The 20,965-nt window shown below is 42.3% G+C and overlaps 1 protein-coding gene across 1 annotated transcript; it reads left to right on the top strand.

Moving 5' to 3' along the window:
• Positions 1-328: 328 nt before the first annotated feature.
• On the top strand, positions 329-10,767 carry LOC114909775 (SEC14-like protein 2). The gene is made up of 12 exons (XM_029249577.1): positions 329-400; positions 1,736-1,811; positions 6,168-6,211; positions 6,702-6,761; positions 6,898-7,086; positions 7,231-7,326; positions 7,695-7,755; positions 8,491-8,574; positions 8,700-8,806; positions 9,509-9,648; positions 9,751-9,920; positions 10,114-10,767. Exons 1-12 carry the CDS (start codon positions 347-349, stop codon positions 10,263-10,265), a joined length of 1,233 nt encoding a protein of 410 aa, XP_029105410.1. The 5' UTR covers positions 329-346; the 3' UTR covers positions 10,266-10,767.
• The last annotated feature ends 10,198 nt before the right edge of the window (positions 10,768-20,965 follow it).

The raw sequence follows: 20,965 nt of genomic DNA, 5'->3' as shown, positions 1-20,965 counted from the left end.
GGAAACAGCGCCACCCTCGTTATAATGGGCGCTCAGGGAACAGCCTCGCAGTGATACTCAATGTGGGGAAACAGCGCCACCCTCGTTATAAAGGGCGCTCAGGGAACAGCCTCGCAGTGGTACTCAATGTGGGGAAACAGCGCCACCCTCGTTATAATGGGCGCTCAGGGAACAGCCTCGCAGTGATACTCAATGTGGGGAAACAGCGCCACCCTCGTTATAAAGGGCGCTCAGGGAACAGCCTCGCAGTGGTACTCAATGTGGGGAAACAGCGCCACCCTCGTTATAAAGGGCGCTCAGGGAACAGCCTCGCTGAGAGACACAGGTTTGCGCGCCCGAGGGAGCCATGAGCGGTCGTGTGGGAGACCTGAGCCCGAAGCAGGTAGAAGCGCTGCAGCAGGTGAATTCCCCGTCCAACTCCTGCGCGTCCTTGCGTGTTCAGCATGTTTTACTGGGATTTACTGAAACTATATTATTATAGAATATGTTACAATCCTACTATGGTCTTGGGTGCATCTTAGTCTGACGAATTAAAAAATTGTATCAAAATTCTATTTTGGTATCTTTTGTTGAAACACTTTCAAACTCTGTTTCTATTACTGACAGTGCAGCAGGTGTGAGTCGTAACTTTAAATGACCTTTTTTTTAAATGAGTTATTTATTTCAACAAAAAAGATCCTAGTAAATACTTATATATACGTATAATTATGTACATATCTTGTCAAAAGTTATTCTCATCATGGTGTTTATATATCTTTATGTAAGAGCATCCAAAGTATTCTGTACAGTTTATAAACCAGAAATAAAATTGTATTCAGACACTGTTCACGTTCCCTTGTGCTGTGAGATTTTCGTTCGAAGTTCAAAATCCACCTAAAGTAAACATTTTTAAATGTTTGCCTTATAGGGTTAGAAAGGCAGTTTTAAAAAAGCTGGGCATTACTGTGTGTTTGTACAGTTCATGTGTGTTTCTGTATGTTGAGCAGAAGGGTTGTGTTGCTGACATGGGGGGGCAGAACAGTGCCCCCCCCCCAAAAGTCCCACAGGTTTAACTTGTGTAACTCCTCTGGGTGTTATAGGTAATATTTTTTGGCCCTCCAAAATTTGGCAAGTTGTTATACACCTGGTTCCCCAGGAATAGATCCAGCCCACAATAGTGAAAGCATCTGTGTAAAAACTAAAGAACTGGAAGTCTATTGTATGTACTTCAAGGGCATGTTAGGTGGGGTCACTATGTCATGTCAATGTAAATTATTATTATTCTTATTCTTATTATTATTCTTATTATTATTATGATTATAAGGGGGGTGCGGTGGCACAGTGGGTTGGCGCGGGTTCTGCTCTCCAGTGGGTCTGGGGTTCGAGTCCCGCTTGGGGTGCCTTGTGGCGGACTGGCGTCCTTCCCTGGGTGTGTCCTCTCCCCCTCCGGCCTTACGCCCTGTGTTACCGGGTTAGGCTCCGGTTCCCCGCGACCCCGTATGGGACAAGCGGTTCCGAAAATGTGTGTGTGTATTATTATTTTTGTTGTTGTTATTTCTCATTAAATAATTTCTTGGTGCTTCAGGTTTCTCCTAATGTAATGTACAAATTGTATTTTTACTGAGATGTACATCACTCTGGAGAAAAGCATTTACTAAATGAATAAATGTAAATGTAAATGTCTAAATCTGCCTCAAAAACATTTTGTTTTCATTCAGTTTTCCTTTCTTTTGAATGTTTTTTTTTTCGTTGCTAGTTTCGAGAGACAGTTCAGGATATTTTACCCTCTCTTCCCGCTCAGCATGACCATTTCCTTCTTCGCTGGCTCAGAGGTGAGACTACATAAAAGCTGATGTTAAATGAAATGTTGCGGTATGTGCTTTGAAATTAATGTTTGCAACCCAGGTTGGATGTTAAATAAGTTCAAATTGTTGTCTAACTATGGACTTTCAACTTCAGGTCTTGAAGATGCGCATTCCTAATGCATTGCACAGAAGATAGTCTTTCCTAAAATTTATTCCCCAGCCAGTCTTCTTAACACAATCTAATGATCCCCACTTCCACAGAATATGTGATAGTTGCACTTTATGGTAGTTTTCACTTCACTTTTCATTTTTACAGTGCTATTACACATCTCCTTCTTTGCCTTATGGTCAATGCTTCTGTAATAGACTCTGGATCACTCTGACCCTGCTCAGAACAAGCAGTTACTAAAATTGAACTGAACTGAGCTGAACTGAACTGGACTGGACTGGACTGGGGGGCGGTGGCGCAGTGGGTTGAACCAGGTCCTGCTCTCCTGTGGGTCTGGGGTTTGAGTCCTGCTGGAGGTGCCTTGCGACGGAAGGGTGTCCCGTCCTGGGTGTGTCCCCTCCCCCTCCAGCCTTACGCCCTGGGTTGCTGGGTTAGGCTCCAGCTTCCCCGACCCCGTATGGGACAAGTGGTTCAGATGGTGTGTGGAATGGACTGGACTGGACTGGATTGGATAGTACATACTTACTGTTTCCATACCTCTTGGTTGTCAGGCTAATTTGGTACTTTTCCTAGACCTGAACACAGTCCTAATTTATTTTTAAAATGTCTTCTTGAAAACTGTCTGTAAGAAAACCATTTATGAAAAATCTTATTCTCATGTATGTGAAGCTACATCATTGACCTGGTGGAAACTAATTTCTCAACTAACCCAGTAAGAGATTTCTGAGAATATCTGATAATCAATAGCACAAACATTTATGTGGAGCTTCTGAGAACTGTAGGCTCACCTGCTTTTTCTCCGTAGTGCTGCTCACCCAGAGACAGATGGTTTATATACATGAGTTTACCTTTTGCACTCTTCTTTCAGTCTGAATTTCATTTCAGTGGTTTCTTTTGTATAGTCTAAAATCTGAAACAGCTGTCAGAGCTGCTGCGCAGTGTCTGGTTCACAAATACAGGAAAGCCACCTAAGAATCACATTTATGCATTTTATGGCAAAAAAAAAATAAAAAAATCTTTGATCACAACTGCAGGTTTAAAAAAATGAGTTTGAGGAGATGGAGGTGAACAAGAGTATGAATCAAGCTGCTTTTTTGAAAATAATACGCTCTAACGCTAAGGAGCTAATATTACACACACACACAGTTTCAGAACCGCTTATTCCATATGGGGGTCACAGGGAACCGGAGCCTAACCCGGTAACACAGGGCGTAAGGCCGGAGGGGGAGGGGACACACCCAGGACGGGACGCCAGTCCGCCACAGTGCACCCCAAGCAGGACTCGAACCCCAGACCCACTGGAGAGCAGGACTGTGGTCCAACCCACTGCGCCACCACACCACCGCACCCCCTGACCGCTCAATAATAGCAACCACAAAAAGCAGGAACCAGTTTAATGATGTACAGAGACGGATGGGTGGCTTCTCTTGGCCTGATGAAGGAATGGAGCTTTAGAGGTCCCAACCATCCTCAGACTAGTCAATATCAAATCATCAAAAATCAAATCAAAGTAAAGAAAGGTCTGTATCTTGGAAGAGACTAAAGCTCAGTAGTTTTAACCATGAAAATGCTTTATCATTGTTGTGCTTCATGTTTATCTACATAGATTTAGCATAATAAAGACATATTAGTTTATACACCCTTATCTCATCCAGGGAAGTCTTATCAGAGGTATTGTTCCAGGTGTTGTTATGGGTGATGAACTGTCTTTTCCTGAGCCTAGATTGGTATGTCTTAGAAAGCCTCCAGTTCTAAGTTAAGCAAACATAGAAGTGCCAGCCAGTCAAATCAACCTCTTGGTAATCATTTGTGTGGTTTTCTAGGCAAAGGAGGAATGAAAGTGGATTACCAGTGTCTTGTTGCATGCATGTCTGGGGGTGAAAGTACAAAGAGAAACATGTGAGCTCCAGACACCCTGAGTTGGATTGGAATCCAACTCTACCAAGCAGCTTAGGAGATGTGAAGCACCGAATTTATCTGCTGTGCTGTCATGTCCGTTTTGAAATTTTAATGCTCCGAAAACTGAGAAATCTAAGAGGAAAATATTTCTCAAGCTATACTTGAATAAAATCAGTCCAGCCGCACCAGTGGTAAAGCATCGGACTTTGTACGCTTGGATATATGACATCCTGAGGTCATTGACTTGTCTTCTAGATAAGAATGTCAAAGGTAATTTTGGATGGAAAGATCAAGTGTTTGACCAGTGGAGTCTGATGTAGGTCTGCACCCCTTTTTTCTTTTTATTTTATTTAAAGCCTCACTTCTATTTAACACATAGGAGGGTCCAGTGGTGCAGGGGTGCAGTGGGTTTGGCTGGGTCCTGCACTCTGGTGGGTCTGGGGTTTGAGTCCCACTGGGGGTGCGTTGTCACAGACTGGCATCCTTCCCTGGGTGTCGTCCCCCCCCCCAGCCTTATACCCTGTGGTGCTCGGTTAAGGCTCCGGCTCGCTGCAACCCTGCTTGGGACGAGCAGTTTCAGTGTGTGTGTTCTATTTAACTGAGTTATAAGGCTCAAAACATTTTAATGCAGCCTGTGTGTTGACAAATTTGCCCATCAAGTGCCATGTATGAGATGTGTGATTGATTGACTGAAGTTACCGGTCTTCTAGTGTGGCCTGTGTGCTGAAAGAGTTATTAATTCATTTAGTTACATTAGTGGATTTATCTGGTTTATGGGCAGTTGTGTGGTTTTTGGAGGCTTTGGTTCTGAGTCACAGCCACAACTAGTTCCTGCAGAAGTTGATCCATCATAATCAAACGACCTTGAAAAAGTCCGCATTTCTAATGACAAGTACATTTTCATGTGCTTTATCACCATGGTTGTAGTAATTTAATTTAATGTATTTTAGTAACATTACAACAAATAAAATACAACATTTTATTTGTATTATTTGTATTATGCCTCTGATCCTTTGTTCAGTGCTCTGTCACTGTGTGAGAAGAGCACTCAATAAAAATAAATTGATGTGAATTTGGGGGCGTGGTGGCGCAGTGGTGCAGTGGGTTGGACCGGGTCCTGCTCTCTGGTGGGTCTGGAGTTTGAGTCCCACTTGGGGTGCCTTGCGGCAGACTGGCGTCCCGTCCTTGGTGTGTCCCCTCCCCCTCCGGCCTTACGCCCTGTGTTACCGGGTTAGGCTCCGGTTCCCCGTGACCCCGTATGGGACAAGCGGTTCAGAAAGTGTGTGTGTGTGTGTGTGTGTGTGTGTGTGTGTGTGTGTGTGTGTGTGTGTGTGTGTGTGTGTGTGTGTGTGAGATGTGAATTTTATTCCATGACATGTCAAGTGGTGTATAGTTGAAAACCACCAGTGGTGACATTTCCACTAATCTCAATTACACAGAGTTTGTAGTTTGTGACTTCACCCCCCCAGGGAGCGTGTTTAGTAGTAGTGTGTAAATGAGGTGAACACATAGTATTCGACTATTTCAGTCTTTGCACACCACCACAGCTCTGCTACCTGCAGTGATGGCTGAAATAATCCTTACTAAAGCAGAACTCACAATGAGTTTTGCTTTTTCTCACTCTCTCACTCATTTTCAGTAACCTCTTAGGCAGGGTTACCGTGGTCTGGAGCCTATCCCAGAAGCACAGGGCACAATGCCATGCAGGGTTCAACCCAGCCAGGATATCAGTCCATAGCAGAGCAGTCTCACACACACACACACAGTCACACACTATGACAATTTAAATTCACCAGTTCACCTCAAACTCATTGTTGGCCTGTGGGAGGAAACCAGAGTATCCAATGGAGACCTACGCAAATGTGGGGGACAACATGAAACATCGCTAGAATCCTTCGGTTTCACCAGGGAAAGGCAACTATTTATCTTTACACACCCATAGTGTTGTGTGGACTTTTTTTAAATTTTGTTTGATTTTACACAATTATAATACGGAAAATAATCTGAGCAGCCCAGTCAAGAATGTGGCTGAGAAAAGATTTTCAGTACAATGACTGGCTCTCATACTTATTTTTTATCTTGGTTCATTGTCCGCACAGGTTACTGGGGATAATGTGTGGGTTCATGTCTTCAGCTAAGGCTGCTTGCAGCAATGCCTTTTACATTGTGTTTGTGTATTCCTTTCATTCATTTCTTTTATGGTTCCCTTCATAAAATGTTCTTCCTATGGGAAGATGTGTGTTTCATGTCAGAAGGTAAGACCAAAATGAGTAAAACTAATGGTAACGTTCATTGTATTTTCCTTTAATTTTCAGCCAGAAGCTTCAGCGTGCCAAAAGCAGAAGCAATGCTCCGAAAGGTAAAATTTTCTATTTGGCTTTTTTTAAATCCTCTAAACACAGATATAAGCCCAAAATATTTTTAGTCTGACTGGGATTCATCTGAGTCCTTGGGTTTCCTCTCATATTCTAAAGATATTCAGTTACGATGAATTGGACACTCGAAATTGTCCATAGTGTGTAAGTGTTTGGCTACCCTGCAATGGATTGGTGTCTTACCCAGGGTGTACCCCCTAAAGCTTTGCGCTCGGTGTTTACAGGATAGGCTCCGGACCATTGTGACTCTCAGAAGTGGTTTTTGGAAGTAAATGATGTCATCTTCTGTACATAATAGTCCAAAGACATGCTGTTCAGGTTCCCCCATAGTGTGTGAGTGATAGAGAGCGTGTGTGTGTTCCACCGATGTATGGCTGGTAACACTACATAGTTTCCATCATAACTCGCTTTGGGGAAAAGCGTCTGCTAAATAAATGAATGTAAATGTAAATGTAACTGTAATCTCTTATTCAGCATGCAGAGTTCCGGAAACACATGAAAGTGGACACTATAATTGACTGGCAGCCACCAGAGGTATAGACGCAAAAAGTTTCGTGTCCCTCAAATATTGATATACAGTTGAAACAAAAAATTAATTGTCATGTCATTTGACTGTTATTACTGCAGAGGCACATGGCGGCTTCGTACAAAGTGCATGCTGTAATTCCAGGTTATTGAAAAGTACCTGTCGGGGGGTATGTGCGGTTACGATCGAGAGGGGAGTCCTATTTGGTACGATGTGATTGGCCCTCTGGACCCAAAGGGCCTCCTCTTCTCTTGTACCAAGCAAGACTTCCTGAGGTACAAGATCCGAGATACAGAGCTTCTCCGGAAGGAGTGTGAGAAGCAATCCAAGAAGGTTTGTTCTGAGAAACATTTCCTGAAGAGTCCCAGAACTGAGTTGCCTCCAGCATTCAATTTAGTCCTCACCATTTTTGAATATCTTCCAACAAACAGTCTCAGACCTTAACCATAATTAATGACCCACCTAACTGTCTCCCAGCTGGGGAAGAACATAGAGTCCATCACTTTGATTTACGACTGTGAGGGCCTGGGCCTGAAACACCTGTGGAAACCTGCAATTGAAGCCTATGGAGAGGTACCAGTCCTGTGACATCATACACCCCCTTCGCCCTTTGATAGAAAATGTGCTGTTCTGAGGCCAAATATGGTCATCATGAAATCCAGTACAATGCAATTAAAGGACATAAACATACCTTTTTAAAGCTCAACACATCTATTTGTACTGCATGAGAGCAATGCATGATTCAAGAGCTGTCAAACTCATAAGTATGGACTCGAGGTAAGAGAGGAGCACAAACTCATCATATCACTTTCTTCAACTTGCTCATGTCCTTTTACTGATGCCCAGCCTTTGCAGATTCCTCTTTGGCTACTTTCTGTCCTTTGCAAGAACCGGTGCTCGTTATGATAAATATGTACACTTTTTCGTCTATGCTGGTGCAGGTGCTTACCATGTTTGAAGAGAATTATCCTGAAGGACTCAAGAGGCTATTCCTCATTAAAGGTGAGGGGTTTTTTTACCATTGGGTGACATTAATTACAGCAATCCCTCAATTTGCACAATTAATCCTTTTCTTTTAAACATCTGGATACGGCAAGACTATTTACCATTATTTTACATGGGAAAAATAATAATGCATTCCCAGGCCTTCCAAAAAATCCCAGTCCAGTTTTCCAACTTTCAGTAATAAAATTAATGTTAAAGTGAAGGCAACAATTTCAAATAAACAAGGCAATTTACTATAGTCAACTGTTACTGGATTCAGTGAGTGAAGAGAAGAACAGCTGACAGTGAGTTCTGTTGAGTGGAGGAGGGAGGAAGCTTGGCAGTCATTCTTGCACTGCCGCTGAACAAATACGTGAAAAAAGTGAACACAAAACAAAAAACCAACAGAAAACAGCTGATGGTACACTAGCACCAACTATAGTACATTACTGCACTTTTACTTCACTCATGTGACATGCGACTGTCGATTTTTTTTCCAAACACTTTGGATAAAGGTTGTTAAACTAAATTTTTCATTCAATGGAAAATTGGATATTAAAAGCCAAGAGCTGTTATGCTGAAATTTCAGATAAAGAAAGTACATAAGTTGACAGATTTAATTTTAGCATTTTTTTTCCTGAGGTTGTACACTAACAAACACTTTGACAAACCATGATATTTAGTTCTAGTACTTAGATGAAAAGTTTCCTTGTGATGTGCGTGACCTCGGAGCTCTCTGTTACTTCATGGCAGCCCCTAAGCTCTTCCCTGTTGCCTACAACCTTGTCAAGCATTTCCTGTGTGAAGACACCCGTCGCAAGATCAACATCTTGGGGGGTAAGCGGGGGTTCATTGAATTCATTGACACCTGTGATCATGTTGGTTTTAGAGGCCAAAGGGAAACCAAACACTGTAGTCATACATGTCATGTGTATGTTCACTGTCTCTCCACCTGCCTGCAGGTAACTGGCAGGAGGTTTTGCGGAAGTACATTGAACCCGAGCAGCTGCCAGTGACTTATGGGGGCATCCTCACTGATCCAGATGGAGACCCTAGCTGCAGGTCCAAGGTAGATACTGGGGAAGTCAACCATCCGGGTTTTCTTCTCAAAACTTGATATTGCTGATACTTTGCTAATTCAGATGCCTCTTTTTTCATAGTTTTTTTTAACAACATGCAAACTTAGAGCATGTGTTACTGTTCAAGAGAAATATATTTCTTCTAATCATCGGTCACTTGACATAATTTTGTAACTCTTCAACATAGACATTACTCATGAAAACCTTATTCTGAGATTTCACAATCAAAAAATGTTGTGAAGCTATGCACTGTTCATAAATCCTTTTGGTCTGCACCGTGGACTCAGGACCACGGTCGCATTAAACACACAAGAGTTTTCACCTTACCTTATTGAATATACAGAGAGATGATGAGAAAAACATTGCGTCTCATAGTGAGAATTTGCTCAATTTTGACTGCTTACAATAGCAAGAAACTTGAGAGCCAGCAGATTATATGGTATAACACTTTTATAATCATCACAGACACAGGAAATTAATTTCAAATAATTTTTAAACGTTAAATCATTGGTAAGGATAGTAATCGTGATTGATGTTATCAGGTTCCTTATCGGTGTGGTTTATAGTACTAGGCGGAAAGGTGGTCCTAAACTAGTGCCTGGAAGCCGTACTCAAATATTCCAGACCTGACCTGGAGCTTTTATATTCAGCACTGGAGAAGTGCTTGAGTGTTTGGTGTTTCTGGCTCCTAGATAAAGTATGGAGGAGTCGTCCCAAAGTCGTACTACAAGCAAGAATCTGTCAAAGTGCAGTATGACCAAAGTGTTGTCATCAACCGTGGGTCCTCCCACCAGCTGGAATATGAGATCATTTCCCCAGGCTGCGTACTGCGGTGAGTGGCTTGCTGGGTAGTCTTTCCTTCCAGCAATATCCCCAAGTCCTAAGCAGATGTAGGCACGTTTTTCTCCAGCTTACCTACAGTCCTCGTTCCTAGGTGGCAGTTCGCAAGTCAAGGGGCAGACATTGGTTTTGGGATCTTCATGAAGACGAAGGTGGGCACAAGGCAGCGGGCAGGTGACATGTTGGAGGTGCTGCCTAGTCAGCGGTATAATGCTCACCTGGTGCCTGAAGACGGCTCTTTAACCTGTGCTGACCCGGGAGTCTGTGAGTAAAAGGGGTGGGAATGGAGGGAGGGGGTAGTGTGTGTATTTATTTCAACCCTCATAAAGGAACGTTTATTGATTGTCACAGAGCTTTCTTTTTGAGCAGTGGAAAATATTCCACAAACATTTTCTTAAGTCTGCCTTATGAAGACTTTGTAAAAGTCTGAAACAAATCGTGTCCTCGATCTTTGTAGATGTGCTGCGATTTGACAACACCTATAGCGTCCTCCAGTCCAAGAAAATCAGCTTCACGGTGGAGGTCCTGCTGCCTGACACTATGCCACAGTCACCAAAGAGTGAAGGAGGGAGCAAAGAGGAGTCCGAACCAAGTGCAAACAACCAATAACAGCACACTACTGACAATTAAATATGTAGAAGTTAAGATTCGGGTTCATTCGGTGCATGATGAGAAGACACCTTGAATTTTATTCCTTTTAACCCCATAGAGCCTAGGCATTTCACACCATTTCATTTATACAAATCTACACACGCAGGGAGAATATGAATTCCTCAGTGGTTGAGCGCGATTAAAACCCATCTCTAACTGCAGAGTCCAGGTACCGTCAGATACCAACACTTTGCACTGTTCCATGATATGCCACATGTGCACATGTGATGGATTTAAACAGCAAGTTAAAAGTAAGGCCCACCTGTTCCTAAGGAAATTTACCTACACGATCATAATTCGGGAGAAATATAGTAAAAGAAATAGACTGTAGCATTTACTTTGTTTCTAACAGTAAATTTAATATTAAATATGAATAAAGGAGCAACAATGCTCGGATATGTGTGTTAAAAATAATTTTATTGCCAGGTATCATAACTTACTAATACACACACACACACACTTTCAGAACCGCTTGTCCCATACGGGGTCACGGGGAACCGGAGCCTACCCGGTAACACAGGGCGTAAGGCCAGAGGGGGAGGGGACACACCCAGGACGGGACGCCAGTCCGTCGCAAGGCACCCCAAGCGGGACTTGAACCCCAGACCCACCGGAGAGCAGGACTGCGGTCCAACCCACTGCACCACCGCACCCCCTAACTTACTAATACACACACACACATTTTCAGAACCGCTTGTCCCATACGGGGTCACGGGGAACCGGAGCCTACCCGGCAACACAGGGCGTAAGGCCAGAGGGGGAGGGGACACACCCAGGACGGGACGCCAGTCCGTCGCAAGGCACCCCAAGCGGGACTTGAACCCCAGACCCACCGGAGAGCAGGACTGCGGTCCAACCCACTGCACCACCGCACCCCCTAACTTACTAATATTTAATACTTATTAATATTTAATAAAGGTATGGGTGTTAAAGGGACTTGCCTAATTAATGCATTAGTGTGGTCTAGTAACTGGTGAATCAGTCTTCTTTATAATACAGTTATGATTACAAACGTAGACATAACTGATGACACAGGGTTTCTTGTGCTCTGCTATAGTAGGATGAGTATAGGACTAGAAACTGGTATAGAAGAGCTTCTTGTTTTCTCACTGGTTGCATTGTATCATCTTAGAGTGTTAGTGACAGTGTGAAGCATCATATGTGTACTGGGTACCAGACTACCACGTTTGGGTTTTAACCCACGTGGATGATCAACTCTGTGTCTTTACTCTTTACTACCGTATCCTCCAAAAAAAGCCTAAGGTCTCGACAACAATCAGAGGAACTTAATTTGCTCTTGGAAAAAACTCTTGAAATGCTTCCAATACACAATAGAGAGAAGAATTCAAATAATTTTATTAACTTAATTTCACTTGAACAATTTATTCTGAATAAGAGTGATCTGTAAAAATGGCCCAAACAGTGCCTATCAAAAACACTACTGATTTAAAAAAGTTAATTGTAAATAGTTGCAGATTTTTTAAGTAATTCAAAACAGGTTCACATATAACAGAGTTAAACAAATAACCACCAAAAATGATTCTATAGTTTCCAGACTTTCAATATTACAGTGAATAATTATTTAGTGTATGCAATTGCAGCCTGTTCTCATTAATTACCTCTCTTCAGTTACAATTCTGACTTGATATAAGTGCTGCTATATTTTCCATACATTATTATCTTAACTTGTGAACTAAACTGAATTATCAGAAAATAGTTTTAGCTCTTCCTAGCTGTGTAATATCGGTATGTGAATTTACTGCAGTGATGTGTTTCCAGTGGCTTTTGTAACACTAAAATTCAGTACAGTATTATTGTACAAATGTATCATGTCTTCAGTAATTCTTTTGAACTTCCAGTAACACAACCAATGGATAATGGTATTGTTTTGAATGTATCAAAAGTTATGGAACAATAAAAGTACAGAATTCTGAGGACATATACTGTTTTTTTTTGTAAGTTTGTGAGTTGAAATAATAATGGTTTTAGTTTAACTTACAACGTACTTGCCTATAGTTTTAATATTTTATAAACTGATGTTTTGCCTGTAATTTAAGATATGATAAACTTCCCACATCTCTTCTCGAACTCTGGTAGCTTGGCAGGACACTACACATCTGTTGCAGTGATTTGTGCTTTGCTGGGATGTACGCCCATCTCATATTACAGGGGCCGATACAAGGAAAAATAGCTAAAATAGCATATGACAATGTGTACCCATCCTTTAAGAAAAAATATGAGTAGCTTTATACTGGTGTGTGTGAGTGTCATAGAGTGAGTGTGTTCCACTGATGCATGGATGAGTAACCCCTTGTAAGTAATGTATCTAGCAATGTAGTCACCTTGGTGAATAAGGTGTGTGGGCTACTAATACTACATAGTATTCATTGTAAGTCACTTTGGACAAAGCGTCTGCAAAGTGAATAAATGTAAATGTAAATGTAAATCAAGCCCTAATCTCATGATAAAGGTCATCTAGGGCCAAATCTTTGTTAATAAAGTTACACAGCATCTCTGACAGCAGTGTGTCCATGTATCTACTTTGCAGAGTAAAAGACAGAGACTATTATCTCATAAACTTCATTTGTTTATATCATAAAGATTCATAATGTGAATTATAAATATTTCCATACAGAGTGTACCTTATTTTCCACCCTGTGCTTATAGGGGAAACTCCAGACAACCATAACGATGCAGTAGACATGCGGATATAGGTAAATGTTGAATGAAAATTGTGAAATATTAATTTTAATTTCCATATTAAAAGGCACGGTGGAGATGATTTTTTACAAATATGTTGGTGTTGCCATTGTGCTGCATAAAAATATATTTTTTTCTTTTTTTTTTTTTTTTAGGTACTATTATTTCAGCTGTGAACTGGTGTTTTTTATGCATAATAATGGAAATTTGACTCCATCACAAAGGGAATTATCCAGATAATTTCATGGAACAAATTAACCCCATGATGTGTAGAATGTGAAGTATTATTGAACACATTCTACAAATTCTGTAATGGAAAATCTTTTGTGGAACTTACAACCCAAAATTATTGTTCTAGTTTCACCAGCGCATGTGTTCAGCTTCATACCGGATAAAATGGCAAATCTTAATGTGGGTTAGAATGGCGTAGATTTTTTTGTATGTATAGAGTCTGCAGTTTATACAGCTCTGTAACACACTACTCTAACAGTGTGTGAGATACCATAGTGGTTTTATGTCAGTGTCTTTGGGGATCAAGAGCCTAGGTTCAAAACTTACTTCTTACTATAGTGTATATCATCAAGGTACTAACCCCTATTTTTTTTTCAGAACCGCTTGTCCAATACAGGGTCACGGGGAACCGGAGCCTACCCGGTAGCACAGGGCGTAGGGCCGGAGGGGGAGAGGACACACCCAGGACAGGATGCCAGTCCATCGCAAGCCACCCCAAGCGGGACTCGAACCCCAGACCCACCGGAGAGCAGGACTGTGGTCCACCCCCCAACCCCTCTTTACTCCATGGAAAAAACAGTGCTTGAGCAGATAAATCACTGCAAGTCACTTTGGAGAGAAGTTTCAGTTACAGTAAATAATGGCAATCTTTGCCAACCTTATCAAAAAGCTGTTTGTGAAGCAAATTCTCCTAAGTCAAAGATATAACAACCATTAGTTTCAATTATAACTTTTACACTGTCCTGATCCCCAAAAAGAATACTCATTCATTTAACATTAAATTTACATTTATTCATATAGCAGACACTTTTCTTCAAGACGTAGGGTAAGTAACCGTGTCCACTTTAATGGGATTTGGTGATGTTCTACTAAGAAACACACAACTCAGAGTAAAGAAAAGTGCATTTCACCACCAGACAAAGAGATACAGATAGAGGACAGAGGAAATACTGAGAGACGGGATCAGGTTATGGCTCCGATGTGTTGGGAGAATCAGAGACTTGAGTCGATTGCCACTCACAGGCTCTTGGCCAGTAAAACAGAAGGAATGAAGGAGGTGTCCAGTTTGACATGGAGTTCATGAGAGGTGGATGGACCTGCTGGGAGGTGAAAGATCTCAGTCTTGGGAAGTCTGAGTTGTGGATTGTGATCAGTCATTCAAGCAGGGATGACACTCAAGCATTCACTATATTCAGTTCGATTCAATTCACTTTTAGAGCGTTCTCTTCTCACACACTGATGCAGCACGCTGAACAAAGGGTCAGAGGCATAATATAAATAAAACATTACATATACATTAAATTACTAAAATTACTACAGTAACTATGTGCAATTATTTAAGCTGTAAGTAAACCAATAAGTAAACCAACTAGCCACAGAGGAAAGGAACATGAAACTCCCAACTGAAAGGCAAGGGAGAAAAAAAAAAAACCTCAGGGGTCCAAGTGCCAGTATCTGCACCCCTCCTGGGCATTCTAGATTATAAAAGATTTTTAAGTAAATTTACAGGTATTTATAACATTATCACTAAATGCTAATAAGTTGATGTTCCGGTTCACGTGGGCACAGCATGTTCACCATGACTGGAGGTCATCAGCTTCTGTTAACATAGAGTGCTGGTGTCACGGCGGCACAATTGAGGGCTACTATGTTCTTATTCACCGATCACGCTGATCACAAAAATTCCCATTAATGGTGCTTTGTGTTGATTGATGACCTGTTTTGTGTGGTAGTAAGAAGAACTTGAAAAACTGGAACAGGTCATTTTAACACCCTGCTATCTGCCACTGCAGTGCCTGATTCCCATGAGCCTTTGCAAATTTTATTTGCCAGTGATTGCAATTTTTATGCTTGCAAATTGTTTTATTGCATTACATGTGTCTTTCTCTATTCCTTTGTTTTGCTGTGTCTTGTGGAAAGTAACAGCTCTGACTGCATCTATCTCAGTTTCACTGAGCGGTGCCAATCAGTTAAGTTACAATTATTTCTTTCCTGAAAAGGAGACCAGTCCACCCTCTGAGGTTAGTTACAATGCACAAGACAATGGATATGAATTATGGGAAAACCTTTGCAGGCTCAGTCTAAGTGTAAATAAACATTTCTCTAAACATGAACATAAATGAAAAGCAAATTATCATAGGGAGACATTATTACTCCAGCTGGGCTTCCTGACCCTATTTCACAGCAAACAAAGAAAGTTGCTTCATCAATAACCAGATTACTATAAATGGATTCTTTGCTTGAGGTCAAAGAGGACAATGTTTATAAGTGACAAACTTCATAAAACTCTATGAAATGCAATTGTGTTGCTTCAGTTAATGATTACAGGTATATTTCTTTCATAACCACTGTTGCAAAATGTGTTCAGTAAGGAATAACTTAATTTTACAAGTTTAAAACAACTGAAGGACACCTCCAAAGCAAATAAAGTTGACCGTGTGTTTGAACCTTGCCCGTGACCCAGCCTATCCTGTAACTCAATGACTGTCGCCTTTACAGCCATGTCACTCTGTTAGTGGCTCTTGGTCCCGTGGACACACAACCGTCTCCTTCATGGCACTGACTGCTCTCTCTACGTTCTTGAGATGCAACGTCTAAAGGCTGGAAAATGATGGATGCGCATTCAAATCTTACAGCTGAGAAGATCAGCAGTGTTTTTGTCAGCTGGACTAGTTATTGTGTTGCTTGGTACCCTTTTGTGTTTCTTCCTCACACACTGTGAAGTGAGCCTTACAACATAAGGAGAGATGAAGCTCTGAAGAAGGGCTCCACATCCACTGCAGCTCCCTGCCTGGAAGAGGATCGGACAATAGCTGGGTCCATCTGCTCATCTGCTCTCCTAGACTTCCATCATCAGCACCAAGAGACACAGAGCACGGACATTCAATACCCACATCTAACCCTAAGCAAAATGTGAACAATGCGGCAGCTCTCTCTCCTCCGAAGCACAGAGGTATGTGCAAATATAGGTGAGATACCATTTTCTACTGTCCAGGATGGGGGTTGTAGGAAGTCCCGTCATTAAGGGTCAGCTGAAAGTAATTATGTTTATAATAAGTTATAATGGTTTATTATGAGTTGTCTTTTCATTAGTGTTATATGTATAGCCTTATTTTCCTTTTATGTATCAATATTTAGTTGTTTAGTTTAGCCATATGAAATATTATATCGGTGTTTGATGCTATGACAACTACATTAGCCATAGTGTTTCACTGCTCAGTCGCCAGTGATGTTAAGGGCAGGTGTGCAGTATGTAACTTCCAGCCCTGCCCACAAATGGCACAAACAAAACCCCCCTTGTGTTGTATTAATGCTGTGTTTGTACTGTTTTGGGCCATAAAAATTAGAAATCTTGCTCTTCTCTTTTTTAAGATAATTATTTTCCGAGTGTGACATCACATAATCCCCCTTGCAACAGTGCAGGGACCCAAAACTGGGCTCTTCGTGCTGTATTTGTGTCACTTTGAAGGCTTAAAGTGTGATTATATCTCTTTCGCTGGTTTAAATGTGAATTTTTATCACTTTCAGACTGTGACATCACTCAGCCCTATGGTCCCGCCTGCAAACTCTTGACTTTGGATGGCAGTGAATGTTCTTCAGGCTTCTAACAGAAGATGGAGCTCCAAGGTCAAAAATCATAGACAGTGGCACGTTAAGCACTGTCCCAGTGAGTAAAGTACAGTCCTATAGTAACAAGGTTAACATAGTAGTGCAAATCCTTCAACAGTATTCTTTGATTGTTTGTTTATTTATTAGCTCCTGAGCATGCTAGTGTGTTGCAACATGCTTGTGGTACTAAAGCTGGGAGATACATGTAGATCAGACAATACAGAAGTAGCATCAGTGCAATCCAGTGGTTTCTGGAAACCCAGTCCAGCAGGCAGTGTGCAGTGACTTCCAGTAATTTCCCAAATGGCTCATTTGATGGGCCCGGATAGTTGCTGTGACCCTCCGTGAAGGAAGAAGCTCAACTAGTGAAGGAGGAACAATCAGAATGACTAGTTACGTGAAGAAGAGAGAAAGGGAATCATTCAGAGAATCATTAATCTTAGAGGTCAGGTACATATCATCAAAGAAGCAACAGTTAAATACGATGGGAAAGCAGCAAGACTAGGTGTTTGAAGCAGTCAAAGATTATGAATGAGGAGATAATTTTTTTGGAAACTCAGAAGTCTAGAAAGACACGTGATGCTGGCTGGAAGCTCATCTGACAATTTGTGAGCGAGAAAAAAGAATGAGTGATTCTTCCTTGTGCACTTGGAAAGAGACATTGAGAGAAGGCAGGCAGAGATTTCATCAAGGATAGTATGGAGAAGTTCGAAACTGAAGGTAGTGAGGAGTCAAGCCATTAAGAGAACTGTATGTTAGGGTTAGGGTCTTAAACGGAACCTGGCTGTGAGAGGATGCTGGTGGAGATACCAAAGTGGTAGAGTGGTAGGATGTGTGTGTAAAGTAGAACGTTACACACTAAACAAGCAGTTACGTTTTGTATGAGTGGAATGTTGTGGATGGCAGACACAGTACATACGGAAGCCAGTCAAAATGAATCAAGACTAAAGAAAATGAGGGTCTGGACAAGGAGATGGGAAGTATTGTCGGTGAAGAAGGAGAAGATTTTGTGGATGTTGCAGAGAGAAAAAGAACAGGTCTGAACCAGTGAATAAACATGATTATTAAAGTTGAGAGACATTCAGTGTCACACTGAGGTTCCTTACAGACTATATGGGGGGGGAAAGGTGGTGCAGAGGCAGGACATCAGATCTACAGAGATTAAATTTTCAGTGATGGTCAGTCACCCTGCGATGACATCATGCAAGAAGAGGTGTCCGAGAGGACCTCTGATATCAATTCTGAGACCTGAGAACTGAAGGGAGAAAAGGAGACGTACATTTAAGTAACATCTGCTTAAAGGCGATATGAAAAACAAGAATTCCCTGAAGTGGCTGTATATCGACAATAGGAGAGGTCTCAGTACTCATCCCTGAGGTACACCTGTGGGCATGTAATACAAGTTTCAAGTTCAAGTTTCAAGTTTATTGTCATAGATACACGTACCATGTACATGTATCGTGAAATTCTTCCTGAATGCTTCAACACAGACTATGGGCAAGGACAGAGACAATAGAAATACTGCACAAACAAAACAGTGACAATGACAGTGAGTAGTGCAACAGCAATAGGGATAAATAATGGTAACAGTAGTAACAATAATGCCAGTTGATAGTCAGAGAACTCAGAACGAGAGAATGAGAATAAGAATGCTTAAAGTGGCAGGGTAATTTACCAATGTGCTTGGGAGGAGCAGACCAACTCTAGTTACTAAAGGTGGCACATTGGTTAGCGTTGTATACTCTTGCAGCAGTGGGGTAAAAGCTGTTCCTGTACCTAGCAGTGCGGGTTCGAATAGACTTAAGCCGTTTTGCAGATGGCAGGGAAGAGAAGAGTGCCCGTGTGGGGTGACTATGGTCTCTCATGATGCGCATCATCTTTCTGAGGCAGCGTGTGGTGTAGGTGTCTTCGACTGCTGGTAGCTGTCTGCCGATGATTTCCTGAGCCGTTTTGATCACCCTCTGTAGGGCTTTCTTGTCCTGTATGGAGCAGCTGCCACCCCAGGATGCAATACACCCTGTGAGGATGGACTCCACAGCACACCTCTAGAAAGTGGTGAGGACTGTAGTGGACATCCTGGCTTTCTTCAGACGCCTGAGGAAGCGGAGGCGTCGATGGGACTTTTTGATAGTCGATGCTGTGTGCTCAGTCCATGTGAGTTTGGCAGTGAGGGTGACCCCGAGGAATTTGAAGCTGTTGACCCTCTCTACAATGTCCCCTCCTGTGCAGATGGGTGCATGAGCCGTGTCCTGTTTCCTGAAGTCAATCACCAACTCCTAAGTTTTACTGACCTTAAGGGACAGGTTGTTGTCCTGGCACCACTCTGCCAGGAGCCTCACCTCCTCTCTGTAGGCCGTCTCATCGTTGTTGGTGATCAGACCCACAATGGTGGTATCGTCAGCAAATTTTATGATGGTGTTGGAGCTGTGACTGGCCACACAGTCATGTGTGAACAGGAAGTATAGCGCTGGGCTCAGGACACTTCCCTGTGGAGTGCCAGTGTTGAGGATCAGTGGGAAGGAGGTATTACTGCCAATCTGCACATGCTGGGCTCTGTTGGTGAGGAAATCCAGGATCCAGTTCCACAATGTGGCACTCAGTCCCAGACTTAGTAGTTTGTGGATCAACTTGGTCAGGATGACAGTGTTAAATGCTGAGCTATAGTCTACAAACAATAGCCTTGCAAACTGTCCAGGTGAGACAGAATGGCGTGGAGTGTGTGTGATATCGCATCTTCAGTGGATCTCTTGTGGAGGTAGACAAACTGCGGTGGGTCCAGAGGGTCTGGGATGGTGTCCTTAATGTGTCCCAGCACCAGCCTCTCAAAGCATTTCATTGCAATGGGAGTCAGTGCCACTGGGCTATAGTCATTAAGGCAGCTCACTATTTTTTTCTTGGGAACGGGGATGATGGTGGTGTTTTTGAAACAAGTGGGTACAGCTGAGCTTTTTAAGGAGGTGTTAAATATGTCCGTGAAGACAGTAGCCAGTTGCTCACTGCATGTTTTTAAAACTCGCCCTGAAATTCCGTCCGGACCAGCAGCTTTGCGGATGTTGACTCGGCTAAAAGTTTTACAATACAATTCAACGCAATACAATTTATTCTAGTGTAATGCAACCACAACTGGAATATTTGGCAAAAATCTTGATTACAGCATCTAAGAAATTTAAAAATGTGCAAGTAGAGGTGATGATACAGGAAATAACCTGGATGAAATTGACAAACAAGATACAGGTATGCGTCACTTAACATCCTTCCACACAATATGAAGATGGGCGGCATGGTGGCACAGCGAGCAGAGCTGCTGTCTCACAGCACCTGGGTGGTGCGAGAGGACGTGGGTCCGATCCCCGCTCAGTGTGTGTGGAGTTTGCATGCTCTCTTTGTCTTTCTCTCTCTCTTTTCTCCGAGTGCTCTGGTTTCCTCCCACAGTCCAAAGACATGCTGTTCACCCATAGTGTGTGAGTGACACAGAGAGAGTGTGTTCCACTGATGTATGGATTAGTGACCCATTGTAAGTAGTGTATCTAGCAGCGTAAGTCACTGCAGTGAATAAGGCGTGTGGGCTGATAACAGTACATAGTGTTTCGTTCAAAATTGCTTTGAGAAAAAAGCATCAGCTAAATGAATAAATGTAAAAGTCCAGGGCCCATAAGGCTATAATAGAGTTGAAAAATCTGGATTGGCTAACGGGACATAGCAGACAGAAGCGGCCGTAGAGCAGATGGGAAGTCACCATGGCCTGGACAAGTAGTTGGGCAGAGTCAGTTGTGAATAAGGACGGATCCTGCGGATGTTATGCAGGATGTATCCGCAGGTCTGGGTTGTGGCTTTGACGTACTGAGAGAAATACAGACTTGGGTCATCATCACTCCCAGACTCTTAGCCCAGGAGGTCGGCAAAATGAATGAGTTATCCAGTTTGAGCTCTGTGGAGCGCATCATCTCTCGGTTAACTTTCATCCTGCAAAATAAAGCGCATCATGGCCCCCAAACACACTGAAACCAGTCTTAGTGATGCCAACAAGAGGAAAGGAGGATTATTGATTTGGAAACAAAATTAAAGGTGATTAAACAGCACAAATGTGGAAAAGGAGTGCATTTCATTGCTCGTGAGTA

The sequence above is a fragment of the Scleropages formosus genome, unplaced genomic scaffold (assembly GCF_900964775.1).
Source record: "Scleropages formosus unplaced genomic scaffold, fSclFor1.1, whole genome shotgun sequence".
Taxonomy (NCBI): Eukaryota; Metazoa; Chordata; class Actinopteri; order Osteoglossiformes; family Osteoglossidae; genus Scleropages; species Scleropages formosus.
The sequence above is the reverse complement of the archived record's forward strand: the minus strand, read 5'-3'. Positions and strand labels throughout refer to the sequence as shown.

Bases quoted from the DNA above. Each gene is read 5' to 3' on its own strand.
- LOC114909775 (XM_029249577.1), top strand. From the start codon at position 347: ATGAGCGGTCGTGTGGGAGACCTGAGCCCGAAGCAGGTAGAAGCGCTG. The intron at 401-1,735 runs GTGAATTCCCCG...TTTCGTTGCTAG, and splicing joins AGGTAGAAGCGCTGCAGCAG to TTTCGAGAGACAGTTCAGGA. The intron at 1,812-6,167 runs GTGAGACTACAT...TTTAATTTTCAG, and splicing joins CCTTCTTCGCTGGCTCAGAG to CCAGAAGCTTCAGCGTGCCA.